The sequence below is a fragment of the Lissotriton helveticus genome, chromosome 1_1 (genome assembly GCF_964261635.1).
Source record: "Lissotriton helveticus chromosome 1_1, aLisHel1.1, whole genome shotgun sequence".
Lineage (NCBI taxonomy): Eukaryota > Metazoa > Chordata > Amphibia > Caudata > Salamandridae > Lissotriton > Lissotriton helveticus.
Window position 1 is genome coordinate 1,613,079,420 of NC_136057.1, and position 24,612 is coordinate 1,613,104,031.

A 24,612-nucleotide genomic window follows, 5' to 3' on the forward strand; every position below is an offset into this window, starting at 1 on the left:
GGTGCAGGATGCAGGAGCCCACCCCACGCACACACACAACCACTTGCGGTACGTTTGTTTTCTGTCGGCCAAAAGCTGCCTCTGCTCCTGCCCTTCCCCTGCCCGCCCGCCTGCGTGCTCTGCTGCCAGGAGTGTGGGTGTTGCCGTCGCCTTTAAAGGCGGCCGGGTGCTGTGTGTGTTTTTGTGCCGTGCGCCCTGGGAGAAGCCAATGGCTGCCCCCTCTCCTGCCTTCCTATAAAGCCAGGGGGAGACCCGGCAGACGGGAGGAGAAGCAGCTCGGAGGGTGAGCAGGAGACAAGCACGCAGGGGGAGGCAGGGGGTCGGGCCCACGTGACTCCATGGGCAGATTTATTGGGCCCCGGATGCCGGAGGATCACGTGCCCCTGGCAGATTTCTTAATGAACTGGGCCGAGAGGACCTGCCCTCCCCGGCTGCTGCGCATGCGCCGGGGCCCCTGCCACGGTCATGCTGGGGGAAATTAGGTGTCTGGCGTGTGGGAAGTGGACTTTTTAAGAGCAGGAGCAGACCATGCTATGACGAGCTCGGTGCTCCTGCACCCGCACTGGGCAGACCCCGGCTTGATGTATGTCTACGAGCCCGGGCCGGATGAGAGGGAGCCCAAGAAAGCCCCAGCCATGGAGGGACTGAGCGCCAACTGCCCCAGCACCCACTGCCGGGACTTCATGGCGCACCCCGCCCTGGGCCGCGGCCCCCAGGCGCCGGTCTACACGGACATCCCTGCGCCCGAGGCGGCGCGCCAGTGCCCGGCGCCCGGCGCCTCCTCGGGCTACGGCTATGCCCCCTTCGGGGGCAGCTACTACGGCTGCCGCCTCTCGCACTCCCACAACATGAACTTGCAGCAGAAGCCCTGCTCCTTCCAGGAGCCCGGGGGCGCCCTGCCCGCCGACGAGCTGCCCGCCCGGGCCAAGGAGTTCGCCTTCTACCCCAGCTTCGCCGGCTCCTACCAGACGGTGCCCGGCTACCTGGACATGTCGGTGGTGCCGGGCATCAGTGGGCACCCGGAGCCCCGGCACGACGCCCTCATCCCCATGGAGGGGTACCAGCACTGGACGCTCTCCAACGGCTGGGACGGCCAGGTGTACTGCCCCAAGGAGCAGAGCCAGGCCGGGCACCTCTGGAAGTCTCCCTTCCCAGGTAGGACGTCCGGAGCCCTGGCACCGCCTGGCGGTGCCCCTGCATGCGAGGGTGCCAGCCACGGCCACTCTCAGCCGTCTCAGTCACTGTTTCTGTCTTACTGTCTCCTGGTCGTTCTGTCTGTCTCTGTCTATGCTTCTCTGATTGGCAGTTTCTGTCTTTCTGTCTCTGTTTCACTGACTGACAGTGTCCCTCTCTCTCTCTACCTGTCCCTGCTTCTCTGACTGACAGTGTCTTTGTCGTTCTCTCTCGCTCCCTGTCCGTGCTGTCTTTGTATGTCTCTGCAATTCTCTCGTCAATTTCTCACTGCCTCTCAGGGTGTCTTTCACTGTCTCTCGGCCTCTCCCGGTCAGGCGAGCAGCACTCTGTCAGAATGCACGCCACTCTCACTTTCCTCTGTTCATTCACCTTTGCTCAAAGGGGGCCCGGTCTCCCCTCTGTGTTGTGTCACTCTCTGGCTGACCGTATCCTCACAGGTTGTGTGCGCATGGCTCCCCTCTCGCCCTGTGTGCTCAGGGTGTGTTTCATCTTCATGTGTCTGCTTCCTTCGTCTGTCTGTGTATCTGTCTGACAGTGTGTCGATCCGTCCCTTCCCTCTCTTTGCTCTTGCTGCTCGAGCAGGTAAGGGGTCCTTGCAGCCTGTGCCCGCGCGGGTGCCATGCTCCGGGACATGCTACACATGAAACACAGAAAGGTTACAATCGTAATCCTCGGCGAGGAAGATGAGGCGTTTAGTGATGCTTTGCCCCGCACCACCTTCAGTGCCCAGAGCTGCCCTGCGCCGTCCAAGCCATGTGCACGGGTCTTAGCGCCCTGGTGCAGGCTTCGAGGCGCCCAGCGCTACCCGGCGACCACAAGAGCTGCATCAAGTGGTATCACCCCCGCTCCTGGCCCGGTTTAGGCGGGCACCATCTGAAGGTGCCCCACGACGTGCCAGTGGGTCGGTTGTGTTTCTCAGTACACCGCCATGTCTGGCACTGCTGTAAGGCATTCACGGGGGTCCAAGGCGCCCCTCATCCCAGACACCCCTAAAGTCCCAAGCACAGGTTGAACTTGACCATGTGCAGGGCGGGGAGCGTGACGGCGCCGGAGGAGAGCATCCGAGGACGAAGGGGCACTTCTCGCGAGACGTGCGAGGCTGTGCCGAGGTATTTTTTTACTCTCTACATCCTGTCACAGCATCCTCCCTTTCCCGATGGCCGCAGCCCCTCTTCACACAAAGCACAGGTGCCACAGCGCGGCATCGCAATGGCTGTGCAGCCCCACGTGAACTCTCCATATGTATAGGAACAAATGCTTGCTTGCTGCGGGTTATACGACGCATACACGCCGAGATATTCGTTTTTAAATAAACGTCGATACAGGTTAAGGAGTGGGCTGACGTTCTCTTCATATTTCCCGCGTTAGGGGGTGAACTCAACGCGCCGACAGAACGAAAAATAAAGGTTCTCTAGAAGTATGCAAGCGAACGGTCGCAGACATACATGCAAATACATACACAGACGCGTATGCACATACCATATGTTATATTTAAAACACAGGCACATGCACACACACATCGTCAGGGTGCATACATATGTGTACACATCCACCTGCGCGGTTTTCTTCAATGTGTCTGTTGCATTAAAATCACACGCACATATGTGCGTGTAAAAAATAAATCACATATACACGCGCCGAAGACAAAAGACACCTTTTTCCAGTTTTGCGGTTTTCACAGTCGTATGAACGAATGTGTGAGAGCCCTCGCGGCCCTTAGCAAAGACAATAATTATGTAAATTAATGCAGGCAGAAAACGTGACTGATGGGTGCAGACGCGTGGGTTGGAGTAGTACAGGTATGCCTTCCTCGAAGCATGGAGGCGGCTTGTGCCTGGGGCCCTGCTTGTGCCCGGAGCTGGTATGTGTACCCCAGCAGGGCTGGCGTTACCCCGTGCCTGGCCGGGCTCGCTTCGGAGATATGAACCCCCTCAATGCGTCTGCAGGGGGCAGGTGTTTGGGCTGGAAATGTCACAGGGTTCCAGGTCTCGGCTTGAGCGCCCAGGCAGATGCCTTCCTCCCCCTCGCCTGCGGCCATTGCTAGGGCTTTTCACGTATGTACATATGAAGAGCTGTCGAGTCGCCCTTCGGAGGAGGGCGGGGTGGGGTTATACGTGGGCAGCAGCCGTGCAGCCCTCAGGGGCCGGGGTTAATGTGGCCATACGTAGAATCTATAGATTGTTGTCCGGCGCCATCCTGGGAACAGCTAGGGCCGCATTGCGCAAACCCGGCGAGGGCAGGAAGCCCCGGCGTGAGTCCGTGCCACTCTGCGCCGGGTACTGTGCGCCACACAACCCGCAGCCGGCAGCGTCTGCGTGCCCACTCACCCGTGCCCGGCCTGTGGGGCACGTGCAGGGCCCTGGCGTGTCTGCGCCTGGCCTCCATAGGTCTATGTGTGCCCTCCTAGCTCGTCTGCTGTCACCCTTCAGCGCGAAGTCTCTGAGTGAAGCTGGTCACCTGCTTACCCTCGAGGGCCCGCACCTTTATCCGAAGAATGCCTCCTTCACCCAGGCTGCCCTTGGCATAGACAGAAACAGCGTCGCCGAGGCGCGGTCTGCAAATCTATAGGCATTCCTGTGAATTTTAAATATAATGTCACCCACCACCCCTCCCTATATATAATACATATATATAACACCTCCAACCAACCACCCTGCGGGGTCTAGCGTGCTACCCGTGTAGGAAAGGGCTTCTGCACCTCACACAGGGTCACTAAGCGCTATCCAAATGTTGTCCTACATACAATACAATTTATAAATATGTGGTAATCCGAATCCAACTACATGCATAGAAAAAACATTAAGATGTCGCCTTCAATTTTACCCTCCATCAGCCTAGACCTTCATTGTCTCTTAACCTAGTTTCTGCAGAACGGTGAAGTCAAGATGGAGGGCAGAAGTGCTGCCCACGTCCTATTACTCGACAGGGAGGCAGGCAGGCGGGCACGTAGATAGATAGATAGATAGATAGATAGATAGATAGATAGATAGATAGATAGATAGATAGACAGACAGATAGATAGATAGATAGATAGATAGATAGATAGATAGATAGATAGATAGATAGATAGATAGATGGGTAGATAGATAGATAGATAGATAGATAGATAGATAGATAGATAGATAGATAGATAGATAGATAGATAGATAGATAGATAGATTGACTGATCAAAGGAACGAAAGGGTTACATTGCCAAAACGTGGTGTCTGGAAGGATAAGTGTCTTTATTTTTACACAACCATAAGGTGTTATTATGCAAACCAAAGAACAGCATATTTCTTTAGTTTGGGTGGAATGTATGGATCCCGTGGAATCTGAAAATTATTTCAAGGGTCTTTTTAAAATACCTGGTCCTTGTTAAAGCCACATTGGATTGATGACAGTTAAACAAAATCTGATGTCTGTCGGTGTTCATTGTTAGCTGGGCCTTCAGCCCGACTGCCTCCCACAATCCCTGCCTCCTCCTGACTGAAGGCATATGTATCAAAGCAAAGCGTCTTTTTCCCCTCAGATTCTGCATAATTGCCGTCTTCTTTGTACTATACATAACCAAGCACTATAGTATCTCACTTACAGTTTTTGCTAAACATTCCTCGTTTCACACAAACCCTCTTCGCAAAACAACTAGGTCAAAATAAACACATAACCGTAAAAAAAATAGCAAATGGTAACCTATATTATATGAATTCATATTGTCATCTCAGGGATCTGGGTATTTTTTACAAATCACTCCGTCTTCGGCCTCGTTTATGATGTCATCAGAACCCCCTGATGGCAATGCAGCACAATATTACTTACATTTATTTCAAGCATGACCCCTATGCAGGTGGATCATAGAACATAAATATGTATGTGACCAAGACCCCGAGAGAGGTCGAAACGTCGAAACGCGTCTTTGTTTGTGCAATTAAACCTTGATTCTTTTCATCTCTAAAATCGGAGTGGCTCCTTCTTCTCAGGAGCAGCGTGAGGGAGTTCCCTTATATATTAGCACAACCACAGTCCTGATAGCGTCAAACGCCAACTCCTCTTGACTTTTAGGAAAGAGAGATCAGGAACGGACACTACACAGCAGAAATAGTTTTCAGTGCTTTATTCTTCCACCTCAGAAGACATGACGCGTTTCAACAGGGAAACCCCTGTCTTGATCACATATATATATATATATATATATATATATATATATATATATATATATATATATATAGAGCGAGAGAGAGAGAGAGAGAGAGAGAGAGAACGCTCCCGTGTAATAAGGTGGAACTTAGCACACTCACACAGATGTACATTTACACAGTTATCAATTTTGACTACAGAAGTCGTGGGTCAGTACATTTACTTCAAACAAGGCCCTTATGGTGGATTTTAAAACACACACAGTATATATATATATATATATATATATATATATATATATATATATATATATATATATATACACACACACACATATATATATATATATATATATATATATATATATATATATATGTTTCCTTTCACTCGGTTCCTTTCTGCCGGGCATGTGAACAAGGGCTCTAGCAGCCCGAAACGCGTTATGCACTCTCTCACGAACTTGAGCAAATAAAAAAAGAAACCTGACATCTGGTCCTGTGGTCTGTCTCCTGCGTTTTCGGTGACGAGAGGAGTTTCTCGTGGATATATATATATATACATATATATATATATATATATATATATATATATATATATATATATATATATATATATATAGAGAGAGAGAGAGAGAGCGCACCCTGTGAAATAGGGTGGAATTTAGCACACTCACACAGATATACATTTACACAGTTAATAATTTTGACTACAGAAGTATCATGTGATCAAGCCTCGTGTCGGAGGCGAAACGCGTCATGCGGTCTTGCTGGGTTTTATTTAAAATAAAACACTAAATTTGCACCAGAAAACTTGGGTCTGTCTTGTTAGCTTTTCCTTGCGAGCTGTCTGGATGGAAACGGACAGGGATGTGGCGGCGGTCACATCAGGCGGAGTACAGGAAATATATATATATATATATACACACTCACGCACACATATATATATATATATAGAGAGAGAGAGAGAGAGCGCACCCTGTGAAATAAGGTGGAATTTAGCACAGTCACACAGATATACATTTACACAGTTAACAATATTTACTACAGAAGTCGTGGGTCAGAACATTTACTTCAAGCAAGTCCCTTATGGTGGATTTTAAAACACAGACAGTGTGTGTGTATGTGTGTGTGTGTGTATATATATATATATATATATATATATATATATATATATATATATCCAATCCAATCCAAAAATTCTTTATTTCGGCCATTCGAGACCATAAAAGATGCAATAAAAACATGTAAAACCACATAGAAGCGTACAATATAAAAACAGTGCAAGGAAGCAAAGACTACTTAATTCAATACATATAAGAATCTGGGAGACTATAGGTACAATTAACTGCAGTTCATACAGTTCATTTCATGTTTAGAAGTTGAAGATTACCCTTTCAGTGTTTTCCTTCTAATCTGCCACCTAGCCATAAGATACTTGGCTACAGCAAATACAATGTGGTGCAGGGTACTTGTCTTCAGAATTCTGTATGATTGTAAATAATTTCGGAAGCCTAGATTCCTACACAATGGCACTAGCCAGTACTTTCTCGGTCTATTATAGGCAGGGCAGAAAAACAGCACATGTAAATCATCCTCCACATTCGTGCTGCACCCAGGACAGGTTTTGTCGTCCAACGTTGACCATTTACTTGTAAAGACTTTAAAGGGCAATGTACCAAACCAGTTATGTGTAGGGAGCTACCCTTTCTGTCAGGAAAAGGACTGGGTCAATAACTCTAAGAAAAAACAGGGTGCCTTTTCCTGATTCTGATGCCTTGTAGGTATACCACTCCTACTGGAGGTGGCAGCCTATGTGTGAACAGGAATCGTGCAGTCTTATTAAGGTTACCAAATTTACAACCATGAATTAACAACCTTTCAATGTTGTACGGGACCACATATAAAGCATGGAAAGCATAGAAATGTTTAAAATTTGTAGTGCATTTATTCAAAAGAATTTCTTGTTTAAAAAGTCATAGTATCACAAAACAGTTTCAAAAAAATCATTACACGGTATATATTCAATGTATATAAACAATATTAATAACACATTTCATAAAAGACAATGTCAATTGTTTTTAAAAAAAGTTCTCCTTTATACAGTATTGTTTCCAAAAAACATATTTATAAAAAGATAATAAAACACAAATATTAGGAACAAAATGTCGACGCGGCGTTTCGGTGCCCCTGATGTTCTTGCACCTTCTTCAGGACTTGTTCCCTGATTGGTCACATCTACAAAGACATATATCATAATATGTTTCATTAGGTCCCATCTACTAGTTTCAGTTACATATACTCAATACAGCATTTGATAAACCTAACATTTGGTAACCTCTCAAGTCTCTTATGCACATCCCACCTTAAGATTTGTCACAACGCTGTTGTTATACTTTCTGCATTTATCTATAAATTGATTAACTTCTAGGCTTGGTGGTGGTATGGTGATATTATTTTACACCCGTAGTAGATGACTGACCCAGTTTCATATTTCCTCTGCTGGACAGTCCCTTATCCCACCCATTTCTGAGATCTTTCTGTTGGTCATTTTCAAGTAGCCCTGAGGTCTGACATAGGATTCATTTCCCTTTTGCTCTGTGGTATTTTTTCCCACTGTCGGTCATTTAAATGTAACCATAAGGTCTGGAATGAGATTTCTTTCCCTTTTTCTCCCAACCAGTTTCGTTATCCAACTCACCCAGGTGATATTCCCTGGAACCTTTTGATCATATGAGTCTGTTTAACATCTGCTCATACTTTCGTTCCCTTTAGCTATATGGGATTTCTTCTCAATCACTGTTCTTGGAGACTGTGGAAATTAACCACTTCAGTACTATAAAGTAAAGAGAAAATATTTATATATCATCAATTTTCTCTTTTTTGTGACTAACTCCTGTTCAGTCTAAACGTAAAATATATGCTCCTCACCGGTTTTTATTTCCAATTCTTATTTTAGTTATAAGGAGGACGCCTCTGGGAGCTCCCGTTCTTATGGGTTCAATACTTCACGCCCACGTCTAGGGATGGGATAATCTTTGTTAGTGTATCTTGATTGCTCCTTAATTTTATCTGAATTATCCCCTTTCCTATTATTTTCCTTACCTTATTAGATATTTTGGAGTTATCAGTAGTCTACCTCACTCATGGGGATGTTGATCTTTTGTTAGAAGCCTTTTGACTTGGCCTGTATTTAATGGGAAAGGATACATTTTAAGGCTGAGTTAAAACAGTCTGTTTCCTTTAAAGAAAACATTCTTCTACTAGCAGCACTAACAGAGCCCTGTTTTTACTTACTTGGTAAAGGGAGCTGAGCTGCGTGGCGTCCTCCTTGTCTCTTGAGTCTTTTCCATATACTAAAACTACCTTGTGTCTGATATTTATACTTGTCACAGATTGGTTCATTTTGGCTAATCACTAACACCTGTTTGCTGTTAATAGGTGCTGGTATATGGTAACCCGATTTTAGTCGCCATCTTGTAGTGGGTTAAAACCCTAGTTCTCTGCTTGCTTTTTATTTTAAAGATTATTTCTGTTCTATCTCTCTGGGCATTTTATCGGTTTCCTAAATGTATACCTCCTTCTAATTATTTGGCGAATTCTGCTCTGATTTCCCGCTGTTGATTTCATATTTTATTTTTATTTTTCAGTTTTATGTTCATTCCGCGTTTATTTTCCGCTAGCTCTTTTTTCTATTTTAGCGGGCACACCTCTGTAGATCGAGGGGTTTACAACCTCATTCACCTCCGCTCGTACTGCGAGCGCCATTTTGGATTGGGAGTATTCGTGGTTTATTCACCTCCCGAGTGGTTATCTGTTTAGGTCCCTCGTTTTTACTCGAATGTTCAGACTCATGGTATTTTATGTTTGGTTCTGGCCTGCTGTAATTTGTAATTTAGCAAGCACATATCCATGGCATGTTTGTAACCTGATGTGTTTACAACCTAATTATATTCCGCTCATACTGTGGGCGCCATTTTGGGTAGGGAGTACTCGTGATTTGCTAAACCCATTAGTGGTTATATATTTGGGTCCCTTATTGTCACTAGACTCACATCGCCTGCTATTATTTCTATTTTAGCGAGCAATCCTCTTTCGCACATTTTTATAACTTGATCAGTTGACCTCCTTATTACACTCCGCTTTTACTGTGAGTGCCATTTTGGATTGGGAGTACTCGTGATTTACTACACCCCTTGGTGGTCATTTATTTGGGACCATTATTATACTTAGAATATTATGAGTCCTGTTGTTTGTGAGGGCTCCCTCTTCCTGTTTATGCATATGGCAAAATAGCCCACATTGTATCTCCTAATACTTTATAGTCTCCGCATTTTTTGAATGAAAGCTGAGGACCTTACCCTACTGCTTAAGAGTTTCTACATACCTAAAACCCTATTCCTACCTTACCTCTTTCTGTTTTTTAAGTCTTGTCTAATACTTATTTACAGTCCAGAAAATTTTTTTTTTTTTTTTTTTTTTTTTTTTTTTTTTTTTTTTTTTTTACAGTATCCTCTCCCAGTCTTCTTTGTTGTTCAGACCTATTTTATGGGAGTTGAACTTGGACATGTAGTATTGTTCTCTTTGTCTTCGTTTTTTAGTTAAATCTCCTCCTCTTTTATTTATCCTAACTTGTTCAGTCTCCAAGAACAGTGATTGAGAAGAAATCCCATATAGCTAAAGGGAACGAAAGTATGAGCAGATGTTAAACAGACTCATATGATCAAAAGGTTCCAGGGAATATCACCTGGGTGAGTTGGATAACGAAACTGGTTGGGAGAAAAAGGGAAAGAAATCTCATTCCAGACCTTATGGTTACATTTAAATGACCGACAGTGGGAAAAAATACCACAGAGCAAAAGGGAAATGAATCCTATGTCAGACCTCAGGGCTACTTGAAAATGACCAACAGAAAGATCTCAGAAATGGGTGGGATAAGGGACTGTCCAGCAGAGGAAATATGAAACTGGGTCAGTCATCTACTACGGGTGTAAAATAATATCACCATACCACCACCAAGCCTAGAAGTTAATCAATTTATAGATAAATGCAGAAAGTATAACAACAGCGTTGTGACAAATCTTAAGGTGGGATGTGCATAAGAGACTTGAGAGGTTACCAAATGTTAGGTTTATCAAATGCTGTATTGAGTATATGTAACTGAAACTAGTAGATGGGACCTAATGAAACATATTATGATATATGTCTTTGTAGATGTGACCAATCAGGGAACAAGTCCTGAAGAAGGTGCAAGAACATCAGGGGCACCGAAACGCCGCGTCGACATTTTGTTCCTAATATTTGTGTTTTATTATCTTTTTATAAATATGTTTTTTGGAAACAATACTGTATAAAGGAGAACTTTTTTTAAAAACAATTGACATTGTCTTTTATGAAATGTGTTATTAATATTGTTTATATACATTGAATATATACCGTGTAATGATTTTTTTGAAACTGTTTTGTGATACTATGACTTTTTAAACAAGAAATTCTTTTGAATAAATGCACTACAAATTTTAAACATTTCTATGCTTTCCATGCTTTATATGTGGTCCCGTACAACATTGAAAGGTTGTTAATTCATGGTTGTAAATTTGGTAACCTTAATAAGACTGCACGATTCCTGTTCACACATAGGCTGCCACCTCCAGTAGGAGTGGTATACCTACAAGGCATCAGAATCAGGAAAAGGCACCCTGTTTTTTCTTACAATGTACCAAACCTCCACTGAATAAAAAGTTTCCTTGCAGTAATAGGAAAAATATTGTCCATGAATCCTTCAAACTTAAAAGAACTTTTGGTGGCCAAACATTTTTCAGTAAGGGTGCCGGTTTTCAATGCACACACAAGCGTAGTTAGGCTCTTGTCCTTAAAAGTCTTGGTGAGCGTTTTTCGGGACACCTTGAGGCAACCTTTTTCGGGATCATCCCACAGATCAGCCAGGCCCAATCGATAGAATTCTCGTTTTACGTATGCCACACATATATATATATATATACACACACACACACACACACACACATATATATATATATATATATATATATATATATATATATATATATATATAGAGAGAGAGAGAGAGAGAGAGAGAGAGAGAGAGAGAGCGCACCCTATGAAATAAGGTGGAATTTAGCACACTCACACAGATATACATTTACACAGTTAATAATTTTGACTACAGAAGTAGTGGGTCAGTACATTTACTTCAAGCAAGGCCCTCATGTGGATTTTAAAACACACACAGTATATATATATATATATATATATATATATATATATATATATATATATATACACACACACACACTCACACACACATATATATATATATATATAGAGAGAGAGAGAGAGCGCGCAAGAGAGAGAGAGAGAGAGCGCACCCTGTGAAATAAGGTGGAATTTAGCACACTCACACAGATATACATTTACACAGTTAACAATTTTGACTACAGAAGTCGTGGGTCAGTACATTTACTTCAAGCAAGTCCCTTATGGTGGATTTTAAAACACAAACAGTGTGTGTGTGTGTGTATATATATATATATATATATATATATATATATATATATATATATATATATATATATATATATATATATATATATATATATAATCCCCTCAGATTCTGCATAATTGCCGCACACACACACTAAGTGAGAGATAAAGAGAGAGAGAGCTTCCTTGTGAGAGAGAGAAATCAAGGTGATGCAAGTTGCACAGATAATAACAATATTGGCCACAGAAAAGCTTGTTTTCTTGCTTATCCCTTTGGCCACTTTAATAAATCCACCAGCACTTTCCACAAACGACATCCACACATCTCAGATTGATTGTATGCACTGCCTTGCTCTTCAGGCAGGAATTGGACTTTCTGTTTTTGATAATAATTTAAGTGCCTCTTGATTGTATTTACATACAATTTTCTAGAAATTTCCCCCGTCCTGTGCAGGTTGTCCGCCTGCATTTTTGTGAGGCGGTCCTCGTTGATTTTTATCTAAAGGTAACATTTCAAGTGTGAAGTGAGGTACGTTTTGACCTTCTCTGCTCCAGTAAAGTAGACATAGACAGACAGATAGACGTTCTCTTTGTCCGTCTCCTCACAAATGGTGTCTGTCCCTTCCTCTCTCCTGGGCGCCTACATCGGTATAATATCAGGGGGTTACTTCAAAGGGGGCGTCCAAAGATGGCCGACTGCTTTCGACTGCGCACTTCTGTGCACGAGATGCTTTGGCGCGAGCTCTGGGCTCTGGAAGCTCCATAAAAGCTGGGCTTGCGGTTTCCCTGCAGCAAGTGCCTGGCTGCTTTGCTGAGGTTGGGAGGGAGGTGTCCCACAATCATGGCTCTTGGATTGCAGAGAGGCAGGCTACGTTCCAGTCGTGGACTCCTTCAAAGATTTCATTTAGAGTAGGGGCCGAGGGCATGAAGGCAAGGAGAAAATAGGTTATAATGCCGAATGAATGAATGCTTGTAGTGCTGGCTCTGAGCTGACCCACCTCCAGGCGCTCGCAGGAATGAAGGGACTAAAAACAATTAAGTTGTTTGTCGATGATCACGAAATTTGAGGCACTTGAACCTGGGGCTCCCCCAAGCCTTCTGGACCCCCAGTCTGCGATTGCACCTAGCTTTTCTGTTTGGTAGTATGGGTGTGAAGCAATGATTGGTCGGGGAGGGACAGCACAAACGTAGTAAGGGCAGTATTCCAAAAACGTTGCGCTGGTAAATAAACAACATGGCACATCCGTTTCTATAGTAAAGAACAAAGCAAACTCTGTTTTGTCCCTTTGTATCATACCCCAAGCTGAGTGACAGGCCTGTGCATAATTTATAAAATTAGTTTCAGAAAAAAATTGAAAATGCTGGGCATGTATGCAACATTATGCAAAGTGCAGGAAAAGCCTTGCCTCGGTTTCTCGGGTGATTTTTTTAGGGAAGGGCTTCCCTCGGGCAGAGAAGCCATTAAGGTACCACAGAAGAATCATTCAAGCAGAAGATGCCTCTCAGGAAGACATTTTCAGTCCGAAACTGTCTCCCCGTGTCCTAAATTCACACGAAATTTCACGAAATAAGAAATAGCCAATATTTAACATATTTTGTGTAATGCTAAATTTGTCAATTTCGCAGCATTGAGACGCACAATATAAAAATACATATGACCCAACTGGTATCATATATTTGTAAACTTTTACAAAATGTGATGTGGAGAAAAGATACACTCTCTCCTTTTAAACGTAAACGTGTCAGTATCTTTTCAGACAAAGCCCGTGTTATTGCACGAGTTCCAAAGAAAAAGTGCAATATCAGTTTGCTTCGCGTTTTTATAATTCCTATAATTGTTGTTCATTGCCCTGGGTGTGATTGTTAGAAAGTCTGAGGGGCATATTAAATGAATTACAGGCAAAATAAGTGTATGCTACATTCTGGCAAGATGACTTGGCGAGTTAACGATTAAGGCTTGCTGCTGACACCCACACAGTGATCTCAAGGTCACAGTGCCCACACTTGCAAGGCAGACTCGGCCGTGCATCCTTCCGAGCTCGTAGGGTAAATATCACTAAATTAGGTAATAGTAGCGCCTTCTATTTCTAGTGCTTAACATTGACAGCGCCAGGCACTGCAGATTAAGATCTCTGCACAAGTCCTCATTGACTCTTATTGGTGAGAAAATACGTCACCTTTGGTCCTACTAATGTGTAGCGCTTAGAACTCACCAGAGTACAGCATGAAGCGCTGTAGGAAAAAAATGTCAGCATTTGCTCAGCAATGGTTCCACAGTTCATTTTCTCAATATTGTTGTGGTGTAAAAGCTTTCCTAACAAGAAGTGGGGTACACGGTGCTTGCTCCACATGGCACTGGCAGCAGAATAGCGCCCGGTGCGCGCGCCCCTCTCTAGTACACTGTGCTTGCTCCACGGGGCGCGCGCATGCCCCGCTCTAGTACTCTGTGCTGCTCCACGGGGCACGCGCGTGCCTCTCTCTAGTACCCTGTGCTGCTCTACAGAGCGCTAGCAGCAGAATAGCGCCCCTCTCTAGTACATTGTGCTTGCGCCACAGGGCATGCGCGTGCTCGCTCTAGTCCCCTGTGCTGCTCTACAGGGTGCGCTAGCAGCAGAATAGCGCTCGGTGCGCGCGCCCCTCTCTAGTACATTGTGCTTGCGCCACAGGGCACGCGCGTGCTCGCTCTAGCACCCTTTGCTGCTCTACAGGGTGCGCGCGTGCCCCGCTCTAATACCCTGTGCTGCTCTACAAGGTGCTAGCAGCAGAGTAGCACCCGGTGCGCGCGCCCCTCTCTAGTGCACTGTGCTTGCGGTACAGGGCACGCGCATATAATACACTGTGCTTGCTCCACAGGGCACGCGCATGCCTGCTCTAGTACCCTGTGCTGCTCCACCGTGCACGCGCATGCCCACTCTAGTACCCTCTAGTACCCTGTGCTGTTCCACCGTGCACGCGCATGCCCACTCTAGTACCCTGTGCGGCTCCACCGTGCACGCGCATGCCCCCTCTAATACCCTGTGTTGCTCCACCGTGCACTAGCATGCCCACTCTACTACCCTGTGCTGCTCCACAGGGCACTCGCAGGCCCCGCTCTAGTACCTTGTGCTGCTCCACAGTGCACGCGCATACCCCCTGTAGTACCCTGTGCTGCTCTACCGTGCACACGCATGCCCCCTCTAGTACCCTGTGCTGCTCCACCGTGCATGCGCATGCCCCCTCTAGTACCCTGTGCTGCTCCACAGTGCATGCGCATGCCGTCTCTAGTACCCTGTGCTGCTCCACAGTGCATGTGCATGCCCCCTCTAGTACCCTGTGCTGCTCCACAGTGCACGCGCATACCCCCTCTAGTACCCTGTGCTGCTCCACAGTGCATGTGCATGCCCCCTCTAGTACCCTGTGCTGCTCCACAGTGCATGTGCATGCCCCCTGTAGTACCCTGTGCTGCTCTACCGTGCACACGCATGCCCCCTCTAGTACCCTGTGCTGCTCCACAGTGCATGTGCATGCCCCCTCTAGTACCCTGTGCTGCTCCACCGTGCACGCGCATGCCCCCTCTAATACCCTGTGTTGCTCCACCGTGCACTAGCATGCCCACTCTACTACCCTGTGCTGCTCCACAGGGCACTCGCAGGCCCCGCTCTAGTACCTTGTGCTGCTCCACAGTGCACGCGCATACCCCCTGTAGTACCCTGTGCTGCTCTACCGTGCACACGCATGCCCCCTCTAGTACCCTGTGCTGCTCCACAGTGCATGTGCATGCCCCCTCTAGTACCCTGTGCTGCTCCACAGTGCACGCGCATACCCCCTCTAGTACCCTGTGCTGCTCCACCGTGCATGCGCATGCCCCCTCTAGTACCCTGTGCTGCTCCACCGTGCATGTGCATGCCCCCTCTAGTACCCTGTGCTGCTCCACAGTGCATGCGCATGCCGTCTCTAGTACCCTGTGCTGCTCCACCGTGCATGCGCATGCCCTCTCTAGTACCCTGTGCTGCTCCACAGGGCACCAGTGCAGTTGGGGGGGAGGGGCGCGCACGCTGACTGCAGCCGCTCTGACCAGCCCTTGTCTCCTTGCCTCCATAGACGTGGTGCCCCTGCAGCCCGAGGTGAGCAGCTACCGGCGGGGCCGCAAGAAGCGCGTGCCCTACACCAAGGTGCAGCTGAAGGAGCTGGAGAAGGAATACGCGGCCAGCAAGTTCATCACCAAAGAGAAGCGCCGGCGCATCTCGGCGGCCACCAGCCTGTCCGAGCGCCAGGTCACCATCTGGTTCCAGAACCGGCGGGTCAAGGAGAAGAAGGTGGTGATCAAGACGAAGAGCCCCCACCTGCACCCCACCTGACAGACAGGGACCCCCACAGCACCGCCTATTTATCGCCCCGGGCCCTCTGCGCCTCGAACACGGACTCGGCAAAGCAGGAACTATCTTCGAGGAAAAGCGCAGACATCCCGCTGGCCTGTGATCTGCCCCCCCACCTCCCCTTCTGTGAACTCTCGGCGACGCCCCTTTTACCCTTGTCACTTATGATCTTGTGCATATTTAAATTACAAACCTTCATAAACACAGACGGCAAGAAGCCAGCGCCACCGACGGTGCCAGAGAAGAAACCATTTGCTACCTTGTAAATGTACCCGCCGCAAAGGAACTTTTCTTTGTTCGTGAGGCTCTCGTGGGAAAAAAAATCACTCTTGTGCAAAATGTACATACGTCTTATGCATTAAAACATTGATATTAAATCACCTTATTTTTTTTTTTTGTTGGGTTGGTTGTTTTTTATGTTTATTTTTTTCATCACCGACCAAGGACAAGAGGGTTTTCAATAATTCACTCTGGGATCGAGTCTTAAAACCAACATTTGTGGATTAAACTGTGGCGTGCTTCAAGGAATCTGTGACGTGTAGTTGCGTCTGGCGCAAGGACACAGGCGCTGGGGATCTGACTAGTGCCCTCCGGTGAACTGTCGGGATTACAGAGACCACTTCCGGACACTGAGCGGCTAGACCGGGTATATAAGGTGTGTTTCCAGAGGACCAATCCTCGAACGCTTCCGTCCATGCATGTGGGAACGGATCTGCAGAAAGCAGGTTCCCCCTCTCTGCAAATCTTACAATCGCAAATGTACCCAGGCAGACCTCATTGAAACATTAAATGTGAACTGTGAATGTGTTTGTTTTTTAAAAAGAGTAGCTGTTTCCACCCAGGATAAACACCCACGGGCACAAGGTAAAACCCCTCCTGTGGTTGAACCTGGCAAGTCATATCTGGGAGCTTTTATGGCACGGAGAATGGAGTCGACATATTTCGGAAATATCAAATAAAATATATTAAAACCAATACAGATACGTCCATTCATAATCCAGGAGTGAGTTAAGAGATGGAATTGGCAACCTTTAAATATCGCGACATATACACCAAATACAGTATATATATTATATTTGTAGATGTGCGGTGCAATATGCTGGTTACAACTGCCGAGTGTGGGGAGGGGGGATGACTGAGGAGAGGCAAGCCTCTCTCCGCCCTCAAGGCAGGTAACGAATAGCACATTACCTGCAATTGACTGTAGTGACGGTGTATGCCATGTTGTTCCTTTGTTGTGCATCCGTTATAAACACGGATATTTCATCCCAGCCACAGCACGCTCCTTACAGGGCCCATAGAGCGAGCATTGAAGATCCCACAGAAAGATGCTCACGAAAATGCCATTTGACCTTTGCACTTTTGTAATACAATTTTGAATGTAGGTTTGCTGCTACACTACCTCTCAAACACCTTTGATTGGTTCACAATTATTTTCATTGTCATGTAAAGGACCTGTGTGTTCGTGTGTGTGTATATATACACACACACATATATATATATATATATATATATATATATATATATATATATATATATATATATATATATATATATATTCTATTTTCTTCCTAGCGTTTGCTCGCACGCAACTGTCAGCTACACGGATTTCACTTATAGGTGACCAGTTATATAACACCAATGAGTTTCTTGTGAAATGACAACACAGGAGGAGGGCAGAAGGCTGAACAGTTTGAAAATGTCATCAGAAACCGCAAAAAGCATAATCCAAATTTAACAAGTTAGTGCAACGGCTTTATATATTACAGACTGGTGGTCGCATGTAGGGAGTTATAGTTAGGACTATGTTTCCATAGGAAAAGCATTTTTTGACGGGGAACATCCTTTACGACGTGGATGTTACCCCGCGCTACCATTACGACGCGTCTCTTACAACGCAAGTCGTAACCACGACTTGCGCTGGAGGGCGCTCAAGGACAAGGAATAGTTAATTTACTATTCCAACACCTTCCCTACTATCCACGGGGACTGGTGTTGGAATAGTAAATTAAACTATTCCTAAGTCTGCACCCTACAGCCCAAGTCGTGGTAACGACTTGCGATGTAAAACACGCGTTGTAACGGTACGCGTGGTAATAGCCCGCGTCGTACCGTCATACATCCTTTTTTGACTTACCTATATTTTTGGTACCAGCAAAAGTACCCCGTTGATTCTTGTTGTGCATGGAAAGTTTCAGGGTGATCCATCAAGCAAGGACTGAGACGAAGGTTGTGGGGTCGAAAAAAGTGTTTTTTGTATGTTAATTTCCCTAGAGATTTTAGACACAGCTACAGCCCTAACCACTGGACGGAATTACACCAAATTTGGCAGAAAGCTAGCTCTTTGTCCAGAAAGAACCTTTTTTTTGTTTGGTGTAATTCCGTTCAGTAGTTTATGAGATGTTAACTGAAATCCAAAATTGTATATCTAGGGGAGAAACAGCGTTTACAACACTGGTAATACCACACGGGTAGGTTACACAGCGGACGTTACATCATCCGCGTTGTTTCCACGCATGGCATTACATTGCAAATTGTTTCAATGACTAGCGCTAGATGGTGGGCAAAATCCAGGGAATGAGTTGGATTTCAAATCCAACACATTCCCTGCTGTTGTGCTAACTGGAGTAGGAATAGTAATTTATACTATTCCTAAGTCCAGCGCACCATCTAGTGTAGGTCGTAGAAACTACTTGCGATGTAAAGCCATGCGTGGTAACACCGCTGACGATGTAACGTCCGCATTGAAACCTACTGCGTGGTAATAGCACGTGTAGTAATGTCATACATTCTCTAGGGACACAGATCCTCCTTGGATGCGCAAATCGATGTGCCAACACCAATGCCGTAGTTGGCTGGCCACAACCTGAGAATAAAGCTGCGGCCACAGTTTTATTCACTGGGACTCAGTTCCCAGTGTCGAAAATAAAGTTCAAAAGTGATAGAAGTGGTCAGGGCAGAGACACTCTGGACCCATGGGACTAATGGAGGCATCTGTGACGGACCCTTCATGGCCAAGAAATTGTCCAAAACCCTTTTTTTTACCATGCGAGGATCCTGGATTCGGATGAATCTGCGGATCCAGACCCAATTTAAAAAAAAACATACACTCACTCAGATCCACAAACCAACTCACACACTCACTCACACCCTGAAACGCCCACTTACACACCCATACAACCACTCACATACCCACTGAGATCCACAAACCAACTCACACACTCACTCACACCCTGAAACGCCCACTTACACACCCATACAACCACTCACATACCCACTCACAGACCCTCAAAACTACTCAGACACCCACACAACCTTCACACACCTACTCAAACACCCACACAGACACTCTCAAACCCACTCACAGATCCACACAGCCCAGGTTGCAGGGCCATTATAGTTAGGAAATAGCATAAAAAAAATCATAGAAATTTGCTGAAAAAAAGGTCACAGGAACGTTAAAGTTAGGGTCAGATTTTACACATGCAAAACCACATAAATTCAGCAGTTATAGTTATCTCAAGTAACTATAACTCATGCCTAAGGTAACTATAACTAACACCCTCACTATGCACTGCTAATTTCCCCACATATTACATTACTCATCACATCTTCTATGACTTCACTGATAATATCACTGCAACATTTGCAAATTATTGATGAGAAAACTGTTTGGGAGGGGGGCGAAAGATGTAGTTACATTAAGGCATGAGTTAAGGTTACTTGATATAACTATAACTGCTGAATTTTTATAGTTTTGTGTGTGTCAAAGTGGAACCTAACTATAACATCACTGTAACCTTTGTTTTTTCAGTGGAATATATATATATATATATATATATATATATATATATATATATATATATATATATATATATATATATATATATATAATTTTTTTTTAAGCAAAACAGTCTGTGATCGGTGTGCTCTATCCGTGGGTGCTAGTGTCGAGGTCAGACCGTGCCTTGCAGTAATTTTTTTCAAACAAAGAAGGCCACCTCACTCCAGAAGTCGTGTTGAAATCAAAAAGCATTTTTAATAAAACATAAATCCCCACCATTACCACCACCCACCAACGTTTCGACCAAGAAATGGTCTTTGTCATGGTTTTCCGTGACAAAGACCATTTTGCGGTTGCAACGTTGGTGGGTGGTGGTAATGGTGGCAGGATATATGCTTTATTAAAAAAGCTTTTTGATTTCAACACGACTTCTGGAGTGTGGTGGCCTTTGTTTGAAAAAAATAATATATATATATATATATATATGTATACATACACATATAGAGTTTTGTGCAGATGCTTCCAACAAAACCAGGGAACTTCACCACTTTCACCAAAATTACACTGTAGCTACCATTGACTGTGTAATATATGTAATATATATTCATAAGCTAGGCACACATCTATATTGTCTAACATTCTAACAGTTAATTAATTATATCAGGAATTATAATTTTCAATGCTATATATATAAGTTTTACCATTCGGTTTCCGAATTTGCTCATTTTAATTATACAATAGAATACAACATACAAGTTTTGGCCCCACAGGAATCTTGATCACCCGATCAAGGTCCATGTGGGGCTGAAACGCATAGGGACGTTGTTCCTATTGCATTCTTTTGTATAATCAAAATGAATAAAATGGAAACAATTCACCCCTGAGTGCGGCTCATCTTTACCATTTGGTAAAACTAGTTTATATTTTGCGACATGGCTCTTGCGGTGTGGTATAAAAATATTTCACTAGTATTGGAGACATAGGAAAAGCACAATTATATGCTTGTGAGAATTAATTTATTTATTTATGGATCTTTAGGGCAATATTGATCAGCCCACAGTTCCAAATGTAACATTTTCAACAGTCCTGATTGACGGGCATGAGTTGCAGTCAATGAAACTGCAAGAGTTCTTGAACCACATGTGCGATTCTCATTGTACAACAAGATCTCAGATTTTTATCTCCACCAGCCCTACTGGATCCACAGACAAGAGGCTCGCCGATGCCATTAAAATGGTTTTGCTGTGGGTTTGTTACCTAAAGACACATGCGGAAAGAGAACACAACCCCCTAGGTTGTGAAATACCCCACTTCCATCATTCTGCTAGAAGTGGATGCATTTGTGGAGGCTACAAACTCACAGACTCCAGGTTTGGACAGCAATCGCATGAAGCCCATGGCCTTCAAGTTTGGGTTTCAGCTGCTTTCAGTGGATTTCTGGCGAAATCTGTGTTTCATTTTTGCAACTATTTTGAGCACATTCACTATACATCGATGGATGCTCTGCAGACTCCAGAAAACATTACAAATTCCCTAAAATTCACTGAAAAGCGCATGACATGGGACATTGGGTACTGACTGTATGCTGTCAAGCTACTTAATATGAAAAAACGTGAACTTGGCCTGTTATGTTATTGGCGCCACTGGAGTTATATACCCAAAACAACCCTTGTTTTGAAGAGTGTTTGGATAAAGAGGTGGTAACCATAGTGACTAATTTCAGTGGTGTGTTCGTGTGCGCGTTGGTAAATATATATTAAAGAGTCTGACATACTATGGTTGTGGTTAAAACCATCAGTGCACAGTGCAACTAAATATGTCCCAATAAAAGGAGTTATTTGGAGCAACTGCACTATTAAACAGACATTTATTACTAGAGTGCAAAGGTCAACGTTGAGTTTATCACCACAGTACAGAAAAACTGAAATTAGGAATACCTGTTTACGGATTCATAGCTTGCTTGTAACAATTTCTTTAAATAGGGAAAGAACTTTCCTAATAGTCAAAAAGTTTTTCAAATGTGATTTTAACTTACTACACAAATGTAACCCCCTGAAATCTTGTTTTGGTTAAAAAACTTCGAGTAAAACAAATACACATGGAAAAAATCCATTGGATAAACTATATATGCAGACGCGCAAAGTAAAATATGCTAGTTATCACTATTGTTGATGGAGGAAAGTGGCATCATAACCCACTCAAAACCTCGCCTCACCTGAGTCATGGGGCTTTCCCAACATGTATGCCATTTCAGTGAAAATAAATGTGGCTCAATAACACAGGAACTTTGAGCCACTGTACTAATAAACTCACATTTATTAGTACAGTCCAAAAGTCAAATTTCAGGTTATTACCACAATATGACATTGACACAAGGAAAAATACAATGCTTCTGCCTCACAAATTGCTTGGTACAATTACTTTACATGGGTAAACAACTCTCCTAATAATCACGAAACCTTTTCCTTGTGACTTTCCCTTGCCACATGAACTTAACCACTCACATCCTGGTTTTGGTTCACTAGTTTTTATACATACAGAAGAAAAAATGTCATGTTGTGTATCATGTTTACTGGAGTGTATATATATATATATATATATATATATATATATATATATATATATATATATATATATATATATATATATCCTTCACCCCTACACCTCATAAGCCCACTCAACTTCAAAGTGCAGCACAAAATATCCGGCATCCCCGTCAAGGCAGTCACATCTGACTACATGACTGGAGCATACAATCACTATGAAAGCACCCATTTTCTCTACCGAACCCAAAGTTGAAGCATTATTGTAATAAGACATTTTGAAGTGACCATGGGGTGACGTGTTTTGTGCCATATAAAACACTTGAAATAAATAATAAATACAAAAGCCAAAAATTGTACGTCCGTTAATTTCCTCTGTCAGCTATGATACCGCATGTGCTGTGACAGTTCTCAGGCGTATTAATTCATACTGTATGTCTGCCTATGCATGTTGAACTTTACTTACAGAACCTATATTCAGAAATTCAATCATTCGAATTAAGAATTAACCATCAGTTACAGTCACAACCAACACCTCCACCATAACGCGACTTAAATTAATGCTTCAATCCATATGAAAGGAATGGAAAGGGGGTTATAGATCTGGGGTGACTACAACCAAACTGGTCATTGACAGAGTTTTTTTTATACCTAGTTCACACTATAAGGTTCCTTGAAGCAGATGTTATTACTGCGTTTCTAGGGTATTGTAATATTGTACATATGCAATCACATGTCCCTGTTATATACACATTGTGGAGCTCAGATTAGTGTGCAATTAAGTTAAAATATAGAATCCTCCAACTTTGAAGAAAATTCGAAAATGTTTTAAAATTCATGGGATTTGACTTAAAGTCTTTAACTGTTGGTGTTTAAAGAAGTCATAATTTGTGACAAATTTGCTCATTTTACACCCCTCTTTTATTAAATTTGATGTTCTCACTGACAATGACGTATCTGGTATGCCCTTCATGATACTTTTTCATTTTGTTTTTCAGCATGGGGGTTGCAAGTGTTTTCTCAAACAATGCAAACTTTAAAAACTTTCAAACACTGCATTGTAAGAAACTGCAAAAAGTGCAACAGGCAATCGTTCTCAGTAGCCATTAACTTTGGCCATTCTTTGACGCAAGGAAATGCTGAACCAAAGTTGCTGTGCTGCCTTGCGTCAAAATGAGACAGAAAAAATGAACTATGTCTTCTAGGTTTTCTACTAAAAGAGGCCCCTTTCAGTATAAAACTTTGTTTTTAGGCTTTTCTCATTTGAATGTGTGTTTAACAATGCAGCACACATGCAAAGTTGAAAATGCCCATGTCGTGGAGGGGTAATATTTTGGAGCAAATCCCTGTCTACCAATGTTTGCAGTAGAGATGGGCGAACCAACAAATGAACAGAGAGCCGACCCAAAGCTGACCTAAGAGTCTGTGCACAAGCAGAGCTATGAACATATTTGTCATGTAAATCATGCAGTAAACATTATACAACGTGTCTTCAAAAAACAAGAAAGCGTTTGTTTTAAACAAGTGCAAAGTTTTGCCTTTGTTCATCGGATTAATTGAAAAGTATTTATTAAAAGTGTTTTTTTTGTTTTTAAATGAACTGAGTAACATTACTGCCTGACCCCAATGACAATGCTAGAGGGGGTCAGTTGTCAATGCCTATGTTAAAGGTTGAATAGATTCTTATCATAAATGGAGCAGCTTCAAACAATACTATATCAAACACAACACATTTCTGTACAGAGCATATCCTGAACTCATTCCTTGGAGCTGCTCTCATGTGTGACAATGAACAAAACAGAACACGTGGTGAAATAAAGTACTTATATCAGATATTCCAGTTTCACATTGTGCAATTGATATCTCTTTCCGACATCAACGGGTAATGCCATGTCATTAATTCTTGGAAGTTCAGATTAGAATTTGGGAGGCAGGAAGAATTAACTATTTTTGGGGGGAAGGCGGGGCAGTATTACATAGAACGAAGGTTGTCAAAGGACATAACAGCTCTTGACAAGAGAATTCATTAGACTTTTTTTCACTACAGAATGATTTGCCAGAATTCAAAAGTTGTTCAGCAGAGGCCCGGATTCTAACAAACCATACATGGTTTGCAGATGTGC

General features: G+C 43.8%; 1 protein-coding gene across 1 annotated transcript; it reads left to right on the top strand.

The window, feature by feature from the left end:
• Positions 1 to 260: 260 nt before the first annotated feature.
• On the top strand, positions 261 to 17,137 carry HOXC13 (homeobox C13). The gene is made up of 2 exons (XM_078688068.1): positions 261 to 1,155; positions 15,888 to 17,137. The coding sequence occupies exons 1-2, from the start codon at positions 534 to 536 to the stop codon at positions 16,142 to 16,144; spliced, it is 879 nt and encodes a 292-aa protein (XP_078544194.1). The 5' UTR covers positions 261 to 533; the 3' UTR covers positions 16,145 to 17,137.
• Positions 17,138 to 24,612: the final 7,475 nt, after the last annotated feature.

Bases quoted from the DNA above. Each gene is read 5' to 3' on its own strand.
- HOXC13 (XM_078688068.1), top strand. From the start codon at position 534: ATGACGAGCTCGGTGCTCCTGCACCCGCACTGGGCAGACCCCGGCTTG. The intron at 1,156-15,887 runs GTAGGACGTCCG...TTGCCTCCATAG, and splicing joins CTGGAAGTCTCCCTTCCCAG to ACGTGGTGCCCCTGCAGCCC.